Raw genomic sequence first — 27,549 nt, 5'->3', positions numbered from 1 at the left:
AACTTATCATTCTCCTTATTTAAAGAACATTTTTTATTTATTGTGTCTTAGTTTTAATTTAGACCAGAAGATGGAAGCCTAGCTTCCGAAACTAGTAATCATAAATAAACTAAAGTGGTAAAAAACGAGTGTTTTATTTAATAATTTTAAAGAATTATTTAGTCACGTTTTATCAACACATTTAACGTAAACGCAATCAATCATTTATTTTATTTTAAATTACCATTTCCAACTCACGAAACCATTCGTGTTTACAGTTATAAATATTCCCCGGGCTGAATGCGTTATGATTTATGTTGATTTGTGTTAGAAAAAATGTGCATTTTCAATATGTTAAATGATAAATGCAGTGGAAATATTTTATCGCTCGCACTCATAAATCACTGCCTTCTGTATATTGAGTAATGTGAGGGAGGACGTGAATGCCCCAAAACGGAATTTCGCTGACAAAAGTGTACAAAATATCCGAGCGGCGACAGATTTTATGTGCGTTTTTATCAACAAGCTAAAATCGCATTTCGAAAAGTCACTTTGAATTTAAAAATAAATTTGTGCATGGACATATTTCATGCAGACAGACAAGTCATCAATCAGTAATAATATACAGGGTTGTCCGAAAAGATGTTACTATTTACGTGGGTTAAGGGCAAAAGAGACGATAAGTAAAATTGTCAATATAACGTCATGTTACACATCGATGGTGTCTTTTGATCAGTGATAATTATTGTCATATTATTTTTTGACATCTCATCAAAGATGAAGAAGAATATGGAAGTCGGGGCATTTACGGGGCTGACGACCGTCATAGGCTGGTTTAAGTGATCACTTTACACACGTGTAACATTCACCAATTCTACCCATTATTGACAACCACACTACTCAAATTCTTGGAAGCTCTATATATATGAACCAATTTAGAAACCTTGTTCTTGAATCACTAGAACTTCACTAGAGACATCTATTGGAGAGATGTAAAGAAGCTTTTTACTAAGCAGAAATTCTTATATTAGAATGTGATGTCCGAATCCTGGATTATAATCATACACATGAGAAATGCCAGAAAATACCATTTTCATTTTTAATATTTAAGCTTATAATTTGACTAGATAATTTATTTACAATATTTTGAGTGTGTCCAAATACTTGTTCACAAAATCTGGATTATCTCCAATTACAGGAGTTATTTTCATATTATTTTTTGACATCTCATCAAAGATGAAGAAGAATATGGAAGTCTGGGCATTTACTCCTGTAATTGGAAATAATCCAGATTTTGTGAACAAGTATTTGGACACACTCAAAATGTTGTAGATAGTTATTTTGTCGATCTTCAAGAAGGCTGTCTTTATCTTTCAGAAAAGTATTTATTTGTTTTAAATCTATACACGTACATATGTACATACATTCAATTCACATACAGGATTTGAAAATGTATGATGAGATGTCTGAATGTATAAAGAATGAAATGATTCGGAAAGAATTTTATAATAAATGTTATGTTTACTGTAAGAAAATGTTCATTTAATTGGAATGTAACTATCGGGAGCATACAGACCAATGCTCCGGATAATTTTTGGATCATACCGCGCAATCATCGTTAAAAATGCGTAATCAAATACACATTCCTTCTAGTCTCTAAACTATTGTAGCCAAGCAGACCCTGGAGAAACCCTGGATCTTATCTGCCTATCCCTTTAGAGAACCGGCGTGGTGGTAGTAGTTGTATTGGATTATATTTCATCATTATTGATGAAACCGTGCAAGAAGTAATGATATATGTTTGCGTTATCATGACAGCGATATCCTTTTGTAAATGAATCGTGAAGGAAACATATTATTTCTCAGTGTCAATAATGACAAAGCCTTTTACAAAGGTGTCCTTGTTATTTTCCGTTGAAGCTCCAAATTCATATAATCAAACCGTCATTATGAAAAAAACGGTATCATTTGAGGTGCTATTCCAGATATATGATCACTCTTTGATTGAGTTTTTATGTGTACCCATAAGATATTCAATACGACATTCAACATTTTCGTAAATATTATCTATTATATATCTTGTATATATACCATATATGTATTAAGCAAATTTATAACTGTTTTTAAAATGACATAAATTGAAAGAAACTTTTCAAATAACTTGCCAGATTACCGTCGCATATATTTTTTCAGGGTGAAGAGTCAAAGAAACCTTAAGATTTATTTTTAAATCATTGACCGAGCAATAATTTTTTTTTTCGGCGAAGACAAACCAGTATTGGTAATATTTTGGACTGTGATAAATACAAAACTAATTCAGTATTATGAAATAAAAATTTAGAATTGTAAAACATGAAAAATTAAAAAAGTGACATTCAAAAAACTGATCTAAGGCGTAGATGTACGGGAAATTCATTTGTAACACACACATGAATTTATCAAATTGTGATAGAGTGGGTTCGACCCAAGAAACTCTGACTCAATCAAGAGTCTGTGACACTAACCACGGGACCATAACTCTACATATTTATAAATTAATAAATTATAACTTATATTATTTATTGATTCGGCATTCACTTTGTGGAATGACATGATTATTTTATTTAAATTAAACACTTGAATATACCACTTTAATGAGTTTTATTTTTATTTACGACTAGTTTCGAAAACGACAGATGTTTTCATCTTCTGGTACAAATTAAAATCTACATAGTTTTTAATTTGTACCAGATTATGAAAACATCTTTCGTTTTCGAAACTTTACTTACTTACTTATAACCCTTACCCGCACCTTATGGTGCATAGGGCACTGCATCGAATTGACGCAGTGTTATCTTGATCATTACTTACACGAAGGCAAGGTGATCACTCTTGCGCTCAGGAACCAGTCCAGGGTAATATTAAATAAATATTTTATTTATTGTTTCGGCATTAACTTTGTGGTAAGACATGTTACAATAATTAAAGAAAACACTTCGTTTTTTACCACTTGAGTTTAATTATAGACTACATGTTTCAGAAGCTAAACTTCCATCATTCAGGTCTGTATAATAACTAAAATATAAAATATAAAATTGTTCTATAAATAAGGATAGGGGGAAAGTAAGGGGAAGGGGTTAGTCAAGGAACGGAGTTTGAAAACAAAGGAAAAATTGAAAGCAATGGCGAAGAATTTTGAAACAATATATTATTTAATAAATTATTATTAGAATTCAGGTTTTTTTGTATTTCTAAATTTTCAATATAATTCATAATTTGGCCTTTATATGGAACAAGGTGTAATAATTTTAATTTATGGAGTGAAATTTTATATTTTATATTTTAGTTATTATACAGACCTGAATGATGGAAGTTTAGCTTCTGAAACATGTAGTCTATAATTAAACTCAAGTGGTAAAAAACGAAGTGTTTTCTTTAATTATTAAATAAATATTACAGTGTAAAATCACTCATATTTATTTTCACCCCCCCCCCCCCTGGGAATCGAACACGGGACCTCCGGCACGGTAGCTAAACACGCTGACCATTACACCACGGAGGCGGACAAGAACGTTTTCGAAACTAGTCGTAAATAAAAATAAAGCTCATTAAAGTGGTTTATTCAAGTGTTTAATTTTAATAAAATTATTTATTTTATAATTATATTATAAAAAATAATTTTAATTGCGTTTTAAAGCTATTAAGATATTTATTGACTTCTCAACATAGAAGAAAAAGTTATTAAAATTCTTAATATAAGAAACCTCAAAATGGAAAAAAGTTAGTTTTAAGATTTTCAGAAAACAACAATGATAGTTTGATTCCATAAAAAAATCATGTATATTTTTTTCTAAATACTCTTTCCTTATGGCAAAAAAGGGTCTTACTACGCATATAAGACAGTCATCGCTTTTCCGGGTAATATAAAACGCACGGCGTAATAGCCCAGAAAAACGGGTATAACCCACGGGTAAATAACTCCACATAAATACATATTTATTAATACGAAATTTAAAAGAGGCAGCGGGTATCTTTTCTGCACAGAGACAAAACACCCCTTTCTATACATTTGTATGGAAATTATCGGTACAAATTCTCAGGGTTGTCTCCTAGGGGTGTGCGAAGGTGTAAGTACGACATTCTCTTCAACTCTTATACGTTTTATGCGGCTACGCTATAAGTAGCGATTATTTGGCGCTAAACCGTTTCTGAATATCAATTTATGCGGAGGACGGCCATGGCAGTGTGTTTAGCATTTAAATGAAAATTAAGTAGGGTGTTTAATATTTTTAATATTTTAAGCCGGGGTGTAATTTGACCTTTTTCAGGCCTTTATATACAGTGTGTTTTTAATACGATATGTTGTATTTATTTAATCAAATATTAGAAAACACATTTTACTATAACTGCTTGAAATCTCTAACGATACAATTCCTTGGCATTTCATAACTTAAAAAATATGTTAAAACTTAAAAATTACTGTGCTATAAAAATCATTATATTGTTTGTATATGTATATGTATGTGTGTTTGTGTTTGTGTGTGTATGTGTGTGTGTGTGTGTGTGTGTGTGTGTGTGTGTGTGTGTGTGTGTGTGTGTGTGTGTGTGTGTGTGTACGATTAAATGGTCAAACGATCCATGTGATTGTGTGTTATTTATATTTATCCGAAACATATTTATTTCACTCTAACAACTGCGCGTCACAACTGTGTGGAAGCGTTATGAACATTACAGCAATAATGAATTGCATTCTTCCGATCATTTAAGACACGATTCGTGCAGTCTATCTATAAACACGCTACTGAACTCGTTTGTTGGAAGCTGCATATTATTATTTTATACAATAGTGAATGGCGCACTGAAATCAGTTATGGAAAATAAAAACCTATCAGCGGAAGCTAAACTGGCAGTGCACAACAGAGTCCTGGTTCAAACTCTTATGTATGGAAGTGAAACATGGAGTTGGCAAAGGAAGGATGAAAGTAGACTGAATGAAGTCGAAATGCGATCTCTCGGAAGAATGTGCGACAAAACGATGTATGATAGATGTTCGAATAGTGAAATAAGGAAGGAATACAAAGCTGAGACAAGCATTATCGATAAAATTAAGAAAGGTGTGTTGTGATGGTTTGGACATGTAGAACGAATGAGTGATGAAAGAATGGTAAAACAAGTTTATGAGGCGAATGTAATTGGAAAAAGGAGCAGAGGAAGACCGAGACAAAACATGGCACGATCAGGTATGCCAAATACTTGAAATTGGTCAGGTTAGGAGTCGTAACAATCGGCGGGTATGTATGAGGAGATGTTTAAGAGGCGAAGAATGTTTGCAAAGACAGAGTGGTGTGGCGTTCTATTCTCTCTGCCTACCCCTACGGGGGAGTGGCGTGATGGTGAGTTAGTTTTTTTTTACAATAGTTTTTTGAACACGACTGGGATCTTTTAATAACTGCCCTTCAAAGTATACGTCATTTCCAAATACTTTGGGTGAGGAGGGTTTACAGCTTTATACCATATACATTACTCGTTTCGAGATCTAAAGATATTCTCATCAATATGTGAAAATACAAGTGGTTTGTATTTTCATATGTGAAAGAGAACATTTGTAGTTCTCGAAACTAGTCGTGATTACACTGATAAACTCAAAAAGTTGTCTAAAACGATAGTTTTATTTTTATATTTAAAACATCATATTTTTACACAAACCGCCTCCGTAGTGAAATGGTCAGCACGCTCGGCTACCGTCCTGGAGGGCTCGGGTTCCCAGAGGGGGTCAAATAAATATAAGTGATTTTTTCACTGTAATATAAATTCAATATTACCCTGGACTGGCACCTGAAGCGGAGGACTGATCACCTTTCCTTCATGTGTAAACGATCAAGATAACACTGCATTTATATGAAGCAGTGTCCTATGCACCATTGGGATGCTGATAAGGATTTTATTATTATTATTATTCCACAAAATTTATGCAAAATGAACAAAAAAATGGTGTTAGAAATAAAAACGTAAAAATACCTGGAATACTTTTGTTTGGAGCTGAGGTTAGGAGCTGACCTTTGAAATATTGCAAGAACAGTTGTAAAAAGGGTCTAATGATATTTTCTTGCTTACTCCTTGTTTTTTATAAATGTGTTTAAATTGAATAAATAACCTGCAAAAGGTTCTCATTTAGGCTTGTCAGCAGGTATGAAAAAAACAGTCGGGGATGAATGAAACGATTATCAAAGTTACTGATGAAATAAAAATATATAAATTTTGCAAACGCACTCAATATTTTTTTTGAATGATTTTTTCTATGAATTTTTGTAAGTTATATCAATTATAAAAAAATATTCAACCAATTTATTAACTGAGAGATTTACAAAATGTCGCAACAGAGACCAAATATACCTTTTTGTAAGACTGTGAAATAGGACTAAACGATAAACGTTACAAAATATACAAAGTGTAGCCAGCCCTATGAATCCCCAAACTTTTGTTTTTTCACAGTCTCAATTTTTTTATTTAAACCCTTATTCGCGCCCCAATGGTACATTGGAATCTCCATCATATCAACGCAGTGTTGATCTTGATCGTAAACACATGAAGGAAATGCGATCAGCCCTTCACATCAGGTACCAGTCCAGGGTAATATTGGATAAATATTAGAGTGAAAAAAATTACTTTTATTTATTTAACCCCCCTGGGAATCGTCAGATCAACTTGGAGGGATTTTTTCATGGTGTGGAACTTTGGATAAAATAATACGTCAATCCTTGGCCTTATGACATCTGTTGAAATATCTGACTAATAAAAACATCCTATTAACAGATCCAGTAAATTTGATCCTTAGCTAAGCTAAGATTTTTTGCAGGATATGCAAGCCAAATATGCATACTCGTAAAATACTTGCAAGTAAATGCATTTCATATCGCACGACTCACAATAGCTTAGTAGAAAAACAAGATTATTTTGTGTCGTTCATATGCGAGTATGGCCATATGTCATATTATATTTCACGCTTTCCTGAGAGAAAATCTCATAAAAGTGAATTTATGCATAGCTTTAGAGGGAACTAGATATTTACTACCTTATGTGCAATCTGATTTCAGATAAATCAACAGTTTCGGAGTTTGGCGTAAACTGTTTACTTGGAAAATACAGCGCTACGGGAAATATGCATTTTTGTCTTTAAATCATCACGAAATATTACGATTTTATCTCAAAAAAATGATAACGAAAATTTAAAATATGGTTGAAAAATATTTGGTAACTAGCTGTACCCGGCTACACGTTGCTGCGACTTAATCTGGTTTAATGAAATTGAAAGAATATAAAAACCATATATTTCTTGTAGACTGTGAAATAGGGCTAAACGATAAACGTTACAAAATATACAAGGTGAAGCCAGCCCTATGAATGCCTTAACTTTAAAGCTGTTAGCTTCGAAACTGGTAGACATTATAATTAAGTTAAATAAAATATTTATAGTGATTAATAAATCAATGTTACAACATTTTGAGTGTGTCCAAATACTTGTTCACAAAATCTGGATTATCTCCAATTACAGGAGTTATTTTCATATTATTTTTTTTTAACATCTCATCAAAGATGATGAAGAATATGGAAGTCTAAGCATTTACAGGGCTGACGATCATAGGCTCTCACCAATAGATGTCTCTAGTGAAATTCTAGTGATTCAAGAACAAGGTTTCTAAATTGGTTCATATATACAGAGCTTCCAAGAATTTGAGTAGTGTGGTTGTCAATAATGGGTAGAATTGGTGAATGTTACACTTATGTAAAGTGATCACTTAAACCAGCCTATGACGGTCGTCAGCCCCGTAAATTCCTAGACTTCCATATTCTTCTTCATCTTTGATGAGATGTTAAAAAAATAAAATAAAAAATAAAAAATAAAACAAAGTTACATTTTAATTATAAAATTGAAAATCGCAGTGTTAGTGCTTCAAATATAAATTATAAAAAACTTTACCTTGCATTTCGGAAATTCTTCTTCCACTCGCTTCGCTCTCCACCCTAACAACGGGGGTATGCAGATAAGCGCTGACATCAGCCACACAGCTGCTATCATGAACACAGCTCTGGCGGGCGTTCTCTTTTTTAGGTACTCCACGGCCTGAAAAACGAAAATATAACTGTAAATCTCGCGAAGTTTCTACTTTTTAACACGGAATAACACCCATTATTCATGGATTTGGCATCAACTTTGTGAATAACATGAAAAACACATGTATAGGACCGCCCAGCCCGCCTCCGTGGTGTAATGGTAAGCGTGTATAGCTACCGCGCTGGAGGTCCCGAGTTCGACTCCCAGGGGGGTTGTTTAATTAATATTAGTGATTTTACGTTACCCTGGACTAGTTCTTAAAGGGTAAGAGTGATCACCTTGGCTGCATGTAAGTAACAATCAAAATAACACAATATTATGCAGTGCCCTATGCACCATTGGGTCTGGATAAGAAGAAGAAGTTTAGGACCGCTGTTGAGTTTGTAAATGTAAACACGACTAGTTTTGAAAACTATAGATGTTCTCATCATCAGGTGAAAATACAAGCTTATAAACCATACACTGTTATTGTTATTATTTATTAGATGTGATTTTTTACCCTCCAGATTGCAAATCAACTAGGATGAAGTATCTTTCATTTTTTTATACGAAGGATTATGGCTCAAGTGATGGCTGCAACATCAATGAAAATGACAACTAACATTTGATAAGAATCATACAACAGAGCATACATGTATGTATATGTGATTTTATTTTTGACATCTCATCAAAGATGAAGAAGAATATTTTCTGGTGTTTCTCATGTATGTGATTATAACCCTGGATTCGGACCTCTTACACAAATAAAACAGTTTCTGCTCAGTAAAAAAGCCTCTTCATCTCACCAATAGATGTCTCTAGTGAAAATTCTAGTGATCTGAACTCATATGTATATACTGTGTCATGAGATCAAATATCTAGTAGTTCCAAAAAAATTGTGTGCTTGTCAATCATGGGTAAAATAATGTACGTGTGTAAAGTGATCTATGAAAAGCCTATAACAGGTTGTTAGCCCTGTAAATACCCAGACTTCCATATTCATCTTCATTTTTGTTCAGTGGAGAAAACTCAGATTTGAGAAGAAGTATCTGAACACGCTCAAAATGTTGTAAACACAATAATACATTATTTTTTGTATTATTTTTTGACATATCATCAAAGATGAAGAAGAATATGGAAGTCTGGGTATTTACGGGTCTGACGAACGCCATAGGCTGGTTTAAGTGATCACTTTACACACGTGTAACATTCACCAATTCTCCCCATTATTGACAAACACACTACTAAATTCTTCGAAGTTCTATTTATATTAACCAATTTAGAAACCTTGTTCTTGAATTACTAGAACTTCCCTAGAGACATCTACTAGTAAGATGTAAAGAAAAAATGGTGTTTTTCACCAATTCTAGAGAGCCTATGACGGTCGTCAGCCCCGTAAATGCCCAGACTTCCATATTCTTCTTCATCTTTGACGAGATGTCAAAAAATAATATAAAAAATACTCTTTTAAGTGGAGATAATCCAGATTTGTGAACAAGTATTTGGAAACACTCAAAATGTTGTATTTATATGTGTATTCATTCCAGTATTAAATATTTAGAATTCATTCTAAATATTTCCATGGATTTTTCAATTATTTATTTTAACCCTTGATTACACGATTTTCCCCTTTTCTCCATCTTAGCTTATAAGCTCGCCAACTTTTTCAAATTTCTACACAATAGAAGGAAAGCTTTTAGAATTTGAATGGTGTATGGTTCCGGGAGCTCTACGTGCATTACTTTTAGCATAACGACAAGTCGAAGGGTGCGGATAAGGATTTTGAATATTGAGTCACCGTTAATATAATATAAATTTACGAACAGAGGTTTATTTCGACTTACTAAAAAAAAAAAAAACTAACTAACCATCACGCCGCTTCTCCGCAGGGGTAGGCAGAGAGAATAGAACGCCACACCACTCTGTCTTTGCAAACATTCTTCCCCTCTTCCACGTTCATGCATCTCCTCATACATACCCGCCGATTGTTACGACTCCTAACCTTGACCACTTTCAAGTATTTGGCATACCTGATCGTGCCATGTTTTTCTCGGTCTTCCTCTGCTCTTTTTTACACTTACATTCGCCTCATAAATTTGTTTTACCGTTCTTTGCTCACTCATTCGTTCTACATGTCCAAACCATCTCAACACACCTTTCTTAATTTTATCGATAATGCTTATCTCAGCTTTGCATTCCTTCCTTATTTCACTATTCGCACATCTATCATACATCGTTTTGTCGCACATTCTTCTGAGAGATCGCATTTTGACTGCATTCAGTTTACTTTCATCCTTATTTTGCCAACTACATGTTTCACTTCCATACATTTCCATATTTCGTCTTACTATTTTGAAACAAATTCTCTTGTTTTTTTTGTAGTATTGTTAGACTACGTTATTATTACAACGGTATACATTTTACCAGATTACGTTGATGGTAACGATGTTATTCCTTGTCATGTCAGTTATACGTTTGTTTGGATCGAAATAAACATCTGGAAGCTGGCCAACACATTTCATTTCACGTATAAGTTCCGCAATCTTATTTCATGCTTCCACAGTACCGGCAGTTCCTGTAACTTTGCAAAGGGGGCTGCAAAAACTACCCCGTAAAAAAAATACACCGATGGCAATATCGGGATACGCACAAAAATAAAACATTTTTGCTTGGTATTTCTTATACTATAGGTGGAACTCATTTTATACCACAATTTGTAAATTAACTGACGTTGCTTCTTGAAAAACTTGAAAAGGACATGTGGAGCGAATGGATAACGAGAGAATGACTAAGAAAATATATGTGGCGAATGTGAGAGGAAAACAGAACGAGGACGACCGGAAAAGACTTGGCACGATCAGATCAATCAGAACCTAAAATCTGGCGGTGTCAAAAGTCTGTGTAATCGGAGGGTATGTATGACTAGATGTTTGGATGTGAAGGAGGCGAGGAGTGTTTGTCAGGACAGAATACTGTGGCCTTTCATCCTCTCTGCCTACCCCTGCGGGGAACCGGCGTGATGGTATAATAATAATGAGTGTATAAAATGATCACTTAAGCTAGCCAAATAGGAGTTCGTAAGCTCTAATATCGCTCACTCCTTTCAAGAATGTCATAATTCAAAAATCGTCAATTTTCAGTTGTGCATGTTTTTGGAATACCCAGAAAATTTACTATATCCCAGCAAAAGAGGCATATGTATTTTTGACTAAATATTTACCCGCCACAGGGCAGAAAGTGATGTTTTTGCATTTTGAAGAAAAGGTATTTTTAATTTTTTTTTAAATAAACAAAATATTTTTCAAATGGTGCAAAAAATCTTCAGGTTTTCCTTAAAAAGACTGTTGCACAGTAAAAAGTTTGGTAAGTGGCTTGATATTTATTTTTAAAACATTGTATTATATTTAAAAAAATTGAAAACGTTCTCCTAAAAAATCAGGTTTTTTTATTTATGACCTTCTTGAAAGGAGTGAGCGATATGCTCAGAATTCCAAGTTCATTCGTTTTATCTTTTCTATGGAAAGACTAGTCAAAACTGGCCTTTAAAAACAAGGCTTATATTGTAGATAGTATTATCACAATAGCACTTGAGACTAAAGGAACTTTTTATTTCTCTCATATTTTTTCTGACGCGTTTCCTTTACCTACGCCCGTGTGGTATCACGATTTAAATGAAGATGTAGAAAGAAGAAAAAATCACTTTGGTATCTATACGATGCAGTAGTCTAAGCACCATTGTGCGCAAATATCCATGCGATTACAAATTTTTAGATATAATATTATATACTACAGTTATACTTATCTATAAGACAGTAATTTTTTATTAAGTTTTTCACTTAAAACATGTAATTTTTATTTTTATTTTTTTTAAATATTATAATTTACAACATTTTGTTTGTGTGTTCAAATACTTACAAATCTGGATTATCTCCAATCAAAGGAGTTATTTTTCATTTTTAATTAATGTTTTACTTAGTTAATACCACAATATCTTAAAATCTACTGTGATACGTGTTTCGATGCATTTCGCATCATTTTCAAGCACCGTAAGTCACACCGTGTCACAGTAGATTTTAAGAAATAGTGGTATTTACTTAGAAAAACATTAATTAAAAATGGATAGATTTTACCACAAAGTGACTGCCGAATCAATTTATAAAGTTATTTTTAGTATTATTTTTTTGCATTTGATGGTCGTAATGCCCAGATTTCCATATTCTTCTTCATCTTTGTGAAGATGCCAGAAAATATTATAATTTGTTAATTTTGTCAATGTTCTATTGGTTTTCCAATAAATAAATATATAGCAACAGATATTCTGTTAATTTTTCAGTGCTAACGACCTTTCATCGTATTATTTAAGTGATCACATTATAAACTGGTGTACTCGTATTTAAATATCTCGTTAGTAAAAATCATTTCATATTTTTTATTTTTAGAAGTTTCGATGTCTTCTGCATTATTTTATATATATATATATATATATATATATATATATATATATATATATATATATATATATATATATATATATATATATATATATATATATATATATATATATATATATATATATATATATATATATATATATATATATATATATATATATATATATATATAACCCTTATCCGCACCCAAATGGTGCATAGGGCACTGTGTCATATAAACGCAGTGTTATCTTGATCGTTTATACATGAAGGAAAGGTGATCAGCCCTCCGCTTCAGGTACCAGTCCATGGTAATTTTGAATAAATATTACAGTGAAAAAATCACTAATATTTATTTTACCCCCCTTGGGAATGGAACCCGGGACCATTATTTTAAAATACTATATTTGTAAATGATGCGGCATTTTAAGAAATAAAGTAAATTATCAAATTAAATTTTATACTAATAATTGAATGCAAATTTCATGATTACAAAATACTGATGTCACTTAGTGATCATATTTTGAACCAGGCAATCACCGTGTATCTCAATCGAAATACAATAAGAGGAAGACCAAAGATTTCATAGATGCTGCAGAAAGATAATATGATTCGAATGCATGGCCTAGGTGACGTTGTCCATGACAGAAGGACCTATAACCGAGGACGAGGAGAGCTGATCCCAACAGTCAACAAGGACGATAAGTTGGTATGGAGCCAGAAAGAAGATGTGAAGTGGTACACGAACAGATATGGGATAAGGAATTACCTTTTCTTGTAGCAGTAATAACATAAGAATTATTATTACGCTTAAGGGAAGAATTTCAGAGAAATCTTCTTCAAATTAATATGAAACAAAGAGAACAGAAGGGCTCTTCATAAATGTCAATAGCCATAACGAAGTATAGGGAAGGAAGGAAGTGGGCTGGTAGCGGACCCTAACATCGACACATTTCTAATAAAAATTATTTACAATTTAACTAACTTATTGACAAATAAGCCGTCACGCCGCTAACCCGAGTTAAGGTAATTAGAGAGAATAGAACGCCACACAAATCTATATTTACAAACGACAGCTGGACACTTGAACCATTTCACTTTAAAATGCCTCACCCTTTTTTTACTGTCTGTTTAAATATTTTTATTGATACTCAACTGCACTGCTAAAAATATCTCGGTCAATAAAAAATAACAAACTTACCATCGTGCCAGGGGTTGACAGAGAGAATAGAATGCCACACCACTTTATCATTAGGAATTCATGCATTTTCTCACACATCGCTCACTCCTTTCAAGAACGTCACAAATAAAAAACCTGATTTTTCAGGATAACGTTTTTAAAGTTTAAAAATATAACACAATCAAATACTTGGGTGTGGTCAGGTCAGGAGTTGGAATCACAGGTGCATATTTCCCTCACTTCTTTCAAGAACGTCATAAATAAATAATCTTCAATTTTCAGCTGTGCATGTTTTCAGAACGCCCAGAAAATGTACTATATCTCAGCAAATTTGTCATATTTTTAACTCAATATTTACCCGCTACAGGGCAGAAACTGTTGTTTTTGCACTTTTAAGAAAAAGTATTGCTTAATTATTTTTTTAAATATACTGAATATTTTTCAAATGGAGAAAAAACCTTCAGGTTTTACCTAAAAAAATCTGTTGCACAGTAAAAAGTTCAATAAGTGTCTTGATATTTATTTGTAAAACATTTTATTATATTCTTAAACATTAAAAACGATCTCCTGAAAAATCAAGTTTTTTTTATTTATGACGTTCTTGAAAGGAGTGAGCGATTGTGACACATCGCTCACATATATTTTTAACAAATAGTGATATTTACTAAGTAAAAGTTAAATTCAAAAAGTGTGGATTCAACGTTAAATGAAAGAATAATACCCCATAGAGGCAAAAGTATGTCGAGCGACTTATAAAATATGCCATCAATGAAAATACGTGGCGCCTAAGCCATTTCTACTCTCAGTTTACACTGAAGTTAGTTACAATTTATCGCTTAAGTTTATCAACATTATTCAGGGAGTAACACGATTTGGAATGGAGATGGTTAAGATAAGCTTGAAATAAGAGTAATAAATAATTCCTGATTTATATTAACTGATTTAAACAGAGCTTACTCAAGTCATCGATCTATCTCCATTCTTTCTCTTAACCTTAAGAGATAAGCCGAGATGAAGTTATTATTAACTTAGCTTAACTTAACCTCACCTAACCTAACTTAACCTAACTTAACCTAACTTAACCTAACCTGGATATCGATTCCACAGTGTAGTAAACGTAAAAATAAATGACGGGCAATGCCTAAATGCATAGTCTAGTAAACGTGGAATGACGGGCAATGCCTAAATGTGTCGCCTACTTTCAAAATCCGCCAGATCTATGTAAGTTGGTTTAACAAAAAAAATTGAAATTCTCTGGGTATTATTTGTGTTTAAAAGATTTGTCTATCTTTAGATAAAATATTTTAAAACAGAGGATTTTTTTAGAAAATTATTCAGTATTTACAAAAAAACACGAGACACAAAACGTCATCTCAATTTTTTACCTATGAGTCAGAAAGCAAGTTTCATGAATATAGTAGAATTTGAAATAAAACGCTGTTTTTAAGTATTTTTAGCAGGGTTTTCAAGTATATAAATATTTTAAACAATTTAACCCACCATTGGCATTCCGATAGAGTATTTATTTTAAAATCACATAAAAATTGGATCTGGTGGATTTTGAAAGTAGGCGACACAAATGAACTAATTAATAAAATATTACATTGCTTCTTTTCAGGGGTAGGCAGAGAGAATACAACGCTACACTACTGCATTTGTAAAACAATCTTCGCCTCTTTTACATTCATGCAACTCCTCGTACATATACGCTGATCGTTCCGACTCCTAATTTGACTACGCCCAAATATTTCACCCAAAATTTAAAGTACTTGATCACACCAAGTTAACCTAAATCTTATCGTATCGGGTAGACAGAGAGGATGAAACGCCTTACTCTTCTATCCGGACATACTCCTACCAACCTACCTTCCTTTACGTCCATATAATTAGTTATATATGCCCTCCAATGATATAGACTTTTGAAACCACCAGTCTTTTTTGGTCTTACAGAATATTTTAGTTAATATACAGAGTATAATAAAAATGAAAAATGCAGGTTTTCGCTATATCACTAAGGTTTTTTTACAACATTTTGAATGTGTCCATGTGTCCATCTCATCGAATATCAAAGATGAAGAAGAATATGGAAGTCTGGGTATTTGCGGGGCTGACGACCGTCATAGGCTGGTTTAAGTGATCACTTAATTAGTTCATTTAGGCATTGCCCATCAAGCCAGAATAAAATTATGATTATTTTTATTATCATCTTTATTTCGACGTTTGACTACACTATGGAATCGATATCCAGGTTAAGTTAGGTTAGGTGAGGTTAAGTTCACTTAAACCAGCCTATGACGGTCGTCAGCCCCGTAAATACCCAGACTTTCATATTTTTCTTCATCTTTGATCATTGATGAGATGTCAAAAAATAATAGGTTTTTTTTTTTTGTTGTTGATGCATTTATTTCTTATGTTGAGAACCTTGAGTATCGTTATTTCGTTCCCAACTGGTTTTTGTTCTCAATTCGTAACGTCCATTTATCAAAGGTTAAAGATTGTCCGTCGAAACGCCATCCATCATAGTCAGGGATAGTGTCAATTGTATGACAAATGATCTGTGCATTGTTTACATTTCCGGTTGATCATCTTCTGTAGTTGGAACGATTCACATTATATATTAAATTTCCGTTAATGTCACAGCTAGGACGCTCTGAATGGAGTCGCAGGACAAAAGGAAATATGCTACAATGATGTGTTATATCGCTGCTTCCCAAACTGGACAAAATCGCCCATTTGTTGGTGATGTATGAATCTTGGTAGACATAACTCGCATCGGGAAAATTTGGTGTCTGATGTGAAGAGTAAATGTGCAGACAGATTCTTCGTGAAATATTCTGATTCGTTTGGTTTTATTTTATTTATTATTATTTTGTTTTATATATATATATATATTTTTTTTTTTCAAAACATATTACATACATATCGCTAACTCCTTTCAAGAACGTCATATGTGCATGTTTTCTGTATGCTCAGAAAATGTACTAGAGGTATATTTTTAACTTAATATTTACCCGCTACATGGTAGAAAGTGTTGTTTTTGCATTTTGAAGAAAAGGTATTTTTAATTATTTTTTTTATCAACTAAATATTTTTCAAATGGAGAAAAAACCCTCAGGTTTTACCTAAAAAGATCTATTGCACAATAAAAAGTTCAACAAGTGGCTTGATATTTATTTTTAAAACATTGTATTATATTTTTAACTTTAAAAACGTTCTCCTGAAAAATCTAGTTTTTTTGATTTATGACGTTCTTGAAAGGAGTGAACGATATAACAAGAAATGAAATGCAGAGTGGAAAACAGGGTGGTGTGGCATTCTATTCTCTCTGTCTACCCCCGCAAGATGCGGCGTGATGGTTGGTTAGTTAGTTAGTTAAAAAAAATAATTCGATATAAAATATTTAATACAAAATAATTGAGCATCTTACTTTTTTAAATAAAGCATATAGTATGTACAAAATTATAAGTTTGCCATATGTATAAATGTTTAGAAATTGTATTATGTTGTACTTAAAAATGTAACTATATTAAATAAAGAAAATAAAATAAAAATGAAAATAGAATAAAATAAGTTAGGATATTAACATGTCCATCCATGAACCTTGTCATCTTCAGAGATATACATGTCCGTCCCTAAAGGCGTCCTAGTGTAATTTCATAAAATTTGATGCTTGAATATTAAAAGCAGAAGTCCATAATCTAATTGCCACTCTCTATTTTAATTTCTAATCGACTGTCCATAAAGTGCTAGTGCTCTTAATTTTCTTGTTTAGCATTTCGTTCCACGACACCATTGCAGAATAACTAAGTACCATAATGGGGAGAGAACGGTGCATGGAAAATCTACATGTTTCAACCGCAAGTCGTGGTAAGGGCGCATACTTGCACCACACCCCCTCGAGCCAGTTAAACCCCACGGGTATTAATTATTATTTCAGAGGAATAAAAATACTGCAATTCTGCATGCCACTGAAGTTATACGGGTCGGACTCCGTATAAAAGAACAGTACGATAAAACATGCAAAATAGGAAGGTGAAAATGTGAAGAAAAAAATTTACACGTTTCACGAAGGTATTTTAATGGCTAGTTACAATGAAGCATTTGAGATGTAGGTTTGGAGGAAGATGACCAAAAAATCATGGGTCGTAAGGAAGTCCAACGAAAAGGTGTTGCAGGACGTAAAAGAAAGAAGAGAGCTTATAAATCATATTTTGAAGAGGAAGGCCAAGCTAATAGGGCACTCAATTAGACATAGCACCTTCCTTAGCAACATCTTCGAAGGAAGAATCTTGGGAAAACGAACAAGAGGCCGCCCAAGAACTTCATACTTCCAGGATTTGAAGCGGCTCATGGACGTCTCCTCCTATTCGCAGCTCAAGAGGATGGCGACTGACAGAGACAAGTGGCTAACACAACAAGGCGCTGCCTTTAGAAGATGATGATGACAATGAAGAAATTGCCTTAAAAAACATCTATATTTCTATTTTTTAAATTATTTATTTATTTATTTAAAAAAAATACATACATAAGTGATATAGATATATATATATATATATATATATATATATATATATATATATATATATATATATATATATATATATATATATATATATATATATATATATATATATATATATATATATATATATATATATATATATATATATATATATATATATATATATATATATATATATAATATTCCCGATGAGTAATTTCTATTTCTCATTTTGGGACATGGAATTAAGGTTAACAAGACTGGAACAAGGTAAATGACTCCAAAAAAAAAAACAAATATTAATATTAGAAATATTTATCCTTAAGAAATAAATAAAAATTAACCTTTCCACAGTTATTTAAAAAAATTAAGCCTTAAAAAACTTTTTTTTTAAATTCCTTTCATACATTTCAACAAGTAAACACATAAAAAAATATATATATTAAGAAAAATGAATAAATATGAAGTGTTAGTCCCTCTCCAAACAAAGAGATTAGTCTCTTTTTTTAAGAGGCACACAAGCAACTAGTATAAGTTTCTTAAATGTTTTTCGCAGATACTTTGTGGCACATTTTATAAACAATATAAAATAAAACAATTTTGTTTTAACCACTTTTTATTGGTACACTTTTTCCAACCGGTTTTGACATGAACCTTGTCATCCTCAGGGTTTATGTACTAATTCTTAAACATAACTATCATAAGATTTTTATAAGTAAATAAGTTCAACAAATAAATAAACTATAATATTAATTTACATTTTCGACATCAACATCAACATAAACGAAGAAGAATATAAAAGTCTGGGCATTCGCATGTTTTCGGAATGCCCAGAAAATGTACTATATCCAAAGATATATTTAACTTAATATTAATCGCTACAGGGCAAAAAGTGTTGTTTTTCATTTTGAAGAAAAGGTAAAATTTTATTATTTTTTTAATTAAACTTAATATTTTTCAATCGGAGAAAAAGCATTCAGGTTTTACCTTAAAAGATGTGTTGCACAGTGAAAAGTTCAATAAGTAGCTTGATAGTTATTTTTAATACATTGTATTATATTTTTTAAGTTAAAAAAACGATCTCCTGAAAAATCAAGTTTTTTTATATATGACGTTGTTGAAAGGAGTGACCGAATTGTTTCATTTTTAAATAAAAAAAATGTTTTTATTTTATGTCTGCTAGAAGATAGGGCAGACTTGCCGCTGCATCACTTAAGCTGATAAATTGTACAAGTTTCTAAAAACAGAAATGAAAAATAAACAAAAATTTCTCTCCGCTGGAACATGGAATGCACTAACCGCAGACGCCGACGCTAGATGGCGTTACATTTCTACACGAAACCATCATAAATTAGCACCCCTAACGGATGTTTTATGTTTTCCCACCATTTTTAATAAATAAGGCGGCGCCTGGCGGTCGTAGCCCGAACTAGACAGCTTAACTGGACACTTAAACCTTTCCATGAAGTTTATTTAAAATTGCCAAACATTTTTTTTTTACTAATTAAAAACTTCTAAACCTTATCCGCACCCAATGGTGCATAGGGCACTGCATCATGTACACGCAGTGTTATCTTGATCGTTAACACATGAAGGAAAGGTGATTAGCCCTCCGCTTCAGATATCAGTCCAGGGTAATATTGATTAAATATTAGAGTGAAAAATCACTTTTATTTATTTGACCCCCCCACTGGGAATCGAGCCCTAGACCTCCAGCACGGCAGCCGAGCGTGCTGACAATTACACTACCGAGGTGGACGAAATAAAACAGCTAGAACATTTTAAAATGTAATTAATTTGCTAGACATTTCTACATTTGACAATCATAAATCTCCAATAAAAGACTTAGCTCTTGTGCTTGGAGAGGGACTCACACTCATTGTTTATGCTTGTGAGTGATATGATTATTTTTAAATATTTTTTCCTACTCTCTGTTTATATTATTATATTGATACATAATTGACTGGTAAAAAATCGTAAAATTAAGTAAAAGTTATTTTTCATGTAATTTTTTTTCATATCATATCCGTAATATATTATTATATTAAAACCAATATTTTTAGCTTTTCCACTTTATTTTTATTTGACCAGCGACCGGGTTTCGTCATTACAGACATCATCAGACTGGTCTGATGATGTCTGTAACGACGAAACCCGGTCGCTGGTCAAATAAAAATAAAGTGGAAAAGTTAAAAATATTGGTTTTAATCTAATAATATATTAAAAATGCAATTCCATCACGAAGTGTCAGTGGATAATATAAATCTATTATATCATATCCAATTTCGTAACATTGTACAGGAATCACTAGAATTTTCACGAGAAACATCTATTAGTGAGATGAAGATACTTTTTAATTGAGCAGAAACTCTTATGTTTGTATGTGAGGTCTGAATTCTGGATTTCAATCACATACACGAGAAACGCCAGATAATATCCTTTTAATTTTTATTATTTTAGATTATAATTTGACCGGATAACTTTGTAACAACATTCTCCATTATAGTAGTTAACTCCTGTAATCGGAGATACTCCAGATTTGTGAACAAGAATTTGGACACACTTAAAATGTTGTTGTTAAATAAAAATTATTTTAAATGCATATTACTCTGTTTATTTGCATTATTTAACATTTTCTATTCAAAACAAAAGGTTTTTCATCCCCCTTCCATTAATCGTTGTGTTTCCGCTGAATGTAAGGAAAAAAGTGTTTTGCTTGCAGGCGTCATTATTTCCATATAATATTGTTGGGAACAAACTCCCTGTTTTATTATACAATACAAACCAAACACAACGGTGGGTACTTCGTTATTGTAACTCTTTGCAAACTTTAAATGCCTGCCATTCCCTTTTAGTCCCGTTTTTCAGCGATATTATTATTTCATTGAAGTAGAAAAATCATCCAACAAATTAAACACAATTAAGAATTTACGGTAATGATAAATAAAGACTTCGCTTAACGCTAGGGATGGGTTTCAATAAATTATAACGCTAAACGAGACAGTGTTGCATGGAAGTCATAATATAAAAATAACTACAACATTTTAAGTGCATCCAAAAACTAAAATCTGGATGATCTCCTATTACAGGAGTTATTTTTCGTATTATTTTTTGACACTAACAAAGATGAAGAAGAAAATTGAAGTCTGGGCATTTACGGGGCTCAAAATGTTGTAAATAAATTATCTGGTCAAATTATAAGCTAAATTCTCTGGCGTTTCTCATGTATGTGATTATAATCCTGGATTCGGAACTGATATAAAATAAAAGTGTTTCTGTTCAATAAAAAAGCTTATTTAACTCACCAATAGATGTCTCTAGTGAAAATTCCTATGATCTGAACTCATATATACTGTGTCATGAGATCAAATATCTAGTAGTTCCAAAAATTTTTGTGTGCTTAACGTGTATAAAGTGACCAACGAAAAGCCTATGACAGGTTGTTAGCCCGTAAATACCCAGACTTCCATATTCTTCTTCATTTTTGTTCAGTGGAGAAAACTCAGATTTGAGAACAAGTATCTGAACACGCTCAAAATGTTGTAAACACAATAATACCTTTACCATGTGTATGTGTGTCTGTATGCGGGTATGTAGGAAAAAGCATGAACGTGAAACAGGTGAAGATTGTATACTAAGACAGATTGGTGTGGCATTCTATTATATCTACCTACCGCTGATGAGAATCGGCGTGATGGTCAGCCAGTAATTTTTTTAATTTTATTTCTTGAATGTTTTTCGCAAATACTTTGTGGCACTTTTTATAAACTTTATAAAATTTAACAACTTTATTTTAATCACTTTTTTATATAAGTACACCTTAACCTACCGGTTTCAAAAAGGACCTTGTCATCATCAGGGTTTATTAATTTCTAAAACATTAAAATACTCACATTACATTCCCTTACCAAAAACTAAACTAAAGTATTTTTTAGGATTTAGTTTTTAGTAGGGGAGTGTAATTAATTATGATTATTTTAATGTTCTTTGTTTTAGAATTTAATAAACCCTGATGATGACAAAGTTCTTGTTGTAACCGGTGGGTTAAAGTGTACTTATAATAGAAAGCGGTTAAAAAAAGTTGTTTAATTTTATATATTTTTTTAAACTCATTCTTTTACGTGATAATTTTTTTAACGCGTAAAATAAAGTCGGGTGTATTAGGTTTTTCATATCCGGGAATCTAGTACGTAGGATTGATCACTGCCAAATAATAAACGGCCAAGATTGGATGCGATCAGGTGTTGTCGGAACTATTTTTCATAAATTACAAGTCTATTTTTTGTCTCTCGATAAAGCAAGGGGTAGCTACCCTACCCTTTGAGCAAGAACTTTTCGTTTCATACTATGACCGCGAATAATTAAAAGTTTTCCAGGCGAAGAAAGGTACAATTCCGTGTCATTTTTCGTTTCATTATTTCCCCTTTTCAAAGGACAGCGGCAGACTGCGTCGCTAATTTAATTTTTACAGATAGCAAAACAAAATGGCCGCCGACGGCTTATCAAAATGAAGATAATGTTTTCAAATTTGATTATATTCACTTGACCAAAAGCGGACGAGGAATTTGAATGAGCTGCGAATTTTTTTCAATGTTTTTTTAAGGAAATCGTTTAGAAATGAAATGTCATAACTTTTAATAAAAAGCACTCTATCCATCAGTCTGCTGTACTTTTTAATTCAATTTATCTCAATCTAGATACATTTAAATGAATGTGATGAGATGTCATCAAAAAATGTCCCTCATTTGGCGTAGGTATGTCAATTTTTTTAAATAAAGATTTAAATTGGAAAGAAGGTATGCAGTTGACAAAAATTTATGAGGCAAAAGGACTTTAAGATCAATCAGATTTAGTGGTGTTTTATTTAGAAACTATGACAAGTCGAATAAGACAAATAAATGAGCTATGTGACAAATCTTGATTAATTTAAGATATTAAATCCATTGTGACTATTGTTATTTTGAAGGGATCCACATTCATTTATTATTGAAGTAAAATAAACCGAGTTCATATTTTGCATTCAAATAAAAGGGTCTTTGTTAAATAAAATCATTTTTAACCCAATCATAGATGGCTCTTGTGAACTTATTTACGGAATCTCATGAGATTGATCATATATGTATGACCAAAATTTGAGTAGTGTGGTTGTGATAATCATGGTTAGAATGGTAAATGTTACACATGTTAAAAATGATCATTTTACCATCCTTCCATATTCTTCTTCATCTTTGTTGAGATTTCAAAAATGTGATAAAAAAATTATTGGCCTTGTGTGATTGTGTGACGATTGGTGCCGCATCAATATTTAGTAACATTTTTTTAATAACCGCCTTTTCTCGTTATTTATATTTTTAACGGATATCGGAACATACACTTCCGCCTATCGTCCTTCAAGGAAACCCCGAAGGACGAAGACTTCCAGGCAAATCCTTGAAAAAGTGGAGAGAAATCTGGCAGTCGTTATCCCAAGAGGAACAGGCGGTAGCACTGACAGATCGTATTGATCTTTACAGAGAAGAAGAGAAAAGGAAAAAATATATAATTTTTTAAAACTGGTATTTTACAAAGAAAGCTGAAGTTAAAATAGTCAAAGCTCCGTGAATATTGGCCCACCTCCTACAAGTTTTCAGCACATTTTATTTATAGTATATGAAAACATCAATTGCCAAATGTTTTTGAAAATATTACTTTCAACTTTGATACAAACACTTAATCACGTTATGGTTTACATTAAACAAAAGTTTTATTATAAGTCTGTTGATGTAGCTCAGTCTGGCTACATGAAATATAAAGAAAATAGAAAGCACACATTTCATACGTACACTCTATTGACTACTTGATATCTTACTAGCTAGATATTGCCCGGATAAAATTCCAGACGATTTTTAACTTGGAAGTATAATATATTTACTTATTAAAAATTACTAACAGCATTGATGTTTATTTTCTTACCAAGCAAAAGTGACTTAAATGGCCTTCCTGAACATTTAACGTTTTGTTAGTTGGTCACTTTCTCCTGTACAATTACGATATACTTATATAGCTCACTCCTTTCAACAACGTCATAAATAATAATAAAAAAATTATTTTTCAGGAGATCGTTTTTTAAGTTTAAAAATATAATAAAATGTATTAAAAATAAATATCAAGCCACTTATTGAACTTTTTACTGTGCAACAGATTTTTTTTGGTCAAACCTGAAAATTTTTTCTCCATTTGAAAAATATTTAGTATGTATAAAAAAATAATTCAACAATACCTTTTCTTCAAAATACAAAATTCATTTTTCAGGAGATCTTTTTTTAAGTTTAAATATATAATAAAATGTATTAAAAATAAATATCAAGCCACTTATTGAACTTTTTACTGTGCAACAGATTTTTTTGGGTTAAACCTGAAAGTTTTTTCTCCATTTGAAAAATATTTAGTATGTATAAAAAAATAATTCAGCAAAACATTTTCTTCAAAATGCAAAAAACAATACTTCTGCCCTGTAACGGGTAAATATTAAGTTAAAAATATGCCTCTTTCGCTGGGATATAGTACATTTTCTGGGCATTCCGAAAACATGCACAACTGAAAATTGTCGATTTTTGATTTATGACGTTCTTGAAAAGAGTGAGCGATATGTTGTTTTTTTTTACTTAACATATTCCTTCTTCTCTATTCTTAGAATTTTTTAAAATATATATTTATAATTTACATGCCAGAGTCTGTCTCATGTATTATTAATGGTATATATAACCTGTATTGAGGTCGTGGTTTGATGGTGAATTAGAATAAACAAAAGAAATTGAATTATAATATCAACAAATCTGAATTATTTATTTAGATTGAACATGAAAAGCTAGGTTTGTATAGTGCTTACGACATTGTATTGGCGGGTTTAAGTGATCATATAATATATGTACAAACATTTTAAGTATTGCCATATACTTGTTCAGTTAAACACTTACAATTTTACATCTCAACAAACGTGACGGTGAAAAGGGTCTGAATATTTTCAGGGCTTATGACCTGTCATAGAAAAAAAACATCATGTACCATTTTACTAATACGATACTAGTATTAACGTTTCGATCAAATTTTTGAATTTGTATACATTTTTTAAAATACAAGTAAGAAAGGTGTGTTGAAATGGTTTGCGCATTTTAATCAAATGAGTGAACAAAAAACAGTTATACAAATTTATTAGGCGAATGTGGCTGGTGATGGAAGCAGAGAAAGACCGAAGAAAACTTAACATTATCGAGTATTTCGTATACTTGGACGTGTTCAGGTCAGGAGTCGTAATAATCGGCGTGTATGTATAAAGATGCATGAATGTAAAAGATGCGAAATCGATTGCAAAGATAAATTGGTGTGGCGTTTTATCCTCTCTGCCTACTGTGTGGAGAAGCGCCGTGATAGTTGGTTTGTTAGTTTTCTGTGCATGATCTTGACTAGTTTAAATATTGGTTTTGACATAAAAAAATTCAGGCGTCTCTTTTAGGGGCTTTTTTACATTGTAGTATCAACAAGGGAATCCAAGAGTACAGCCAATTCATCAGTTTCTTTCGACTTTTGGCTTTTTACCAAATATTACTAGAAACGAGTGTTGCAAGGAAAAGAAGAAAACATCCCTCTTAAGTGCTTTTTTTATATAATCTTGTTATCTGGCAACACTCTGCTAAATGGATTGAAAAATTATCTGTTACATCTTCCGGAAGTTTACAATTTGATTTTTTTTTAAAAAACAAGCATCTTTTTACAGTGTATCGATGTCAGTAACGAATTTATTTCACATCTTAGCTCAAAACGTAGCAACTTAATTTTCTCTAAATCCAGGTAACATTTTACGTAATACATTTTTTTCTCAATACACAGTTTTTGCATTGTAAAAATAAGTTTTTCTTCGAAATAATTATATGGTTTTGAAAAAAAAGAGTCGTTATCGACACGTATATTGTATGAATGTGGAAAAGGCAAAGATTGTGTGCAAATACAGGTGTGATGTTCATCTACCCTTGCGGGGAAGTGGTGTGATGGTTTGTTAGTTATATTCAATTGTTAAATGTAATAAATCTCCTAAAGTAATTCATGCATGCATTTTTATACAGCTGTGATAATAGCAGCGCCATCTATTGAACATAACAGAAAGAAGAAAAGAAAAAAACAACCAAAAATACAAACAAAAAAAACAAAAAACAAAAAATAGAAAAAACAACAAATACCAAAACAAAACAAGAAAAAAAACAGTTTAAAAAACGGAACAAAAAAAAACAACAAATAACAAAACAAAATAAAAAATAAAACAGTAAAAAGAACCAAACAATAAACAACAAAAAACGAAACAAAACAAGAAATAAACCAATAATAAAACGAAACAAAAATAAACAACAACAAAAAACAAACAATTACAAAAATTAACAAAAAACTATGATTTATATAATTTGAAATATTTTCGTACCTGCGTGATGCTCCAGTACCTGTCCAAAGAGATGAGACAGAGGTTCATGATGCTGGCTGTGGACAGGAGCACATCCATGGCGGAGTATATTTCACACCACCAGTACCCGAATATCCAGTAGCCCATCAGCTCATTGGCCAAAGAGAACGGCATTATCACTAGACCAAGGAAGAAGTCTGACACCGCGAGCGACGCTATGAACCAGTTCTGGATGTTCTTCAGCGCTTTCTCGGTGGCGATGGCGATGATCACCAACATGTTGCCGACAACCACCATTATCATCAGGATGGTCACTATGAACGAGGCTATGATGATATGAAACAGCGAATATCCACTAGGGTACCAGGTATTGAAGACCAAAAGCGTCTGGTTTAAAGAATAGCTGTCGTTGTACGCTCCCAGGGTTAGGTTCAAATCCTGACTTGTCCCGTTCCCTGGACCTTGCAAGGCCATGTATTCGTCTTGGGTCAAGTAGGAGGGGGGGAAAGAGCTGTAATTGGCCAAAAAGGGGGTGGTTCCGTTAGGCATCTTCGAATAGGGTAAATCGGCTTTCACCCTTTTTTGTCGCGTTGTCCTGGCAATCAGGTGATTCATTCAAACTCGGTGGACTCTTTGACAACCTTAAAGACACTTAAATCCTTATTTCATTACATTAAGCGAAGATTTAGGCACAGACTTCATTACATTTATAAGGTTCCTATTTATAAGCGTTCACAGTTCGTACGTATTGGAAGAGATGGATTAGAATATTTATTATTACTTTTGAGGTTTGATTTAAGTTGTAGAATGAAATCGGATTTGGTCCCAAACAAGAAGTTGATACCAATAAAAATCACAATTTAACTACACCGATAAGTGTTCAAAATTAAAAATAATTCAAATACATATTGAGATAATTACGCACCTTGATTAAAAATACTTATAATTATGTATTACTTA

At 32.2% G+C, this 27,549-nt stretch overlaps 1 protein-coding gene across 1 annotated transcript in view; it reads right to left on the bottom strand.

The window, feature by feature from the left end:
- The window catches only part of LOC148312741 (alpha-2C adrenergic receptor-like), a 148,558-nt gene extending 121,241 nt beyond the window's left edge, over nt 1–27,317 (bottom strand). The window contains exons 1-2 of the mRNA XM_088274632.1: nt 26,611–27,317; nt 7,937–8,080 (exon numbers count right to left, since the gene is read on the bottom strand). Coding sequence (XP_088130758.1) covers nt 7,937–8,080; nt 26,611–27,204 — 738 coding nt within the window. The 5' untranslated portion in view covers nt 27,205–27,317. The remainder of the gene's footprint in view (nt 1–7,936; nt 8,081–26,610) is intronic.
- Between the last annotated feature and the right edge of the window lie 232 nt (nt 27,318–27,549).

Source organism: Brachycentrus maculatus, unplaced genomic scaffold, assembly GCF_059751285.1.
Source record: "Brachycentrus maculatus isolate JH-2025_06_01 unplaced genomic scaffold, ASM5975128v1 h1tg000034l, whole genome shotgun sequence".
Classification (NCBI taxonomy): Eukaryota; Metazoa; Arthropoda; class Insecta; order Trichoptera; family Brachycentridae; genus Brachycentrus; species Brachycentrus maculatus.
The sequence above is the reverse complement of the archived record's forward strand: the minus strand, read 5'-3'. Positions and strand labels throughout refer to the sequence as shown.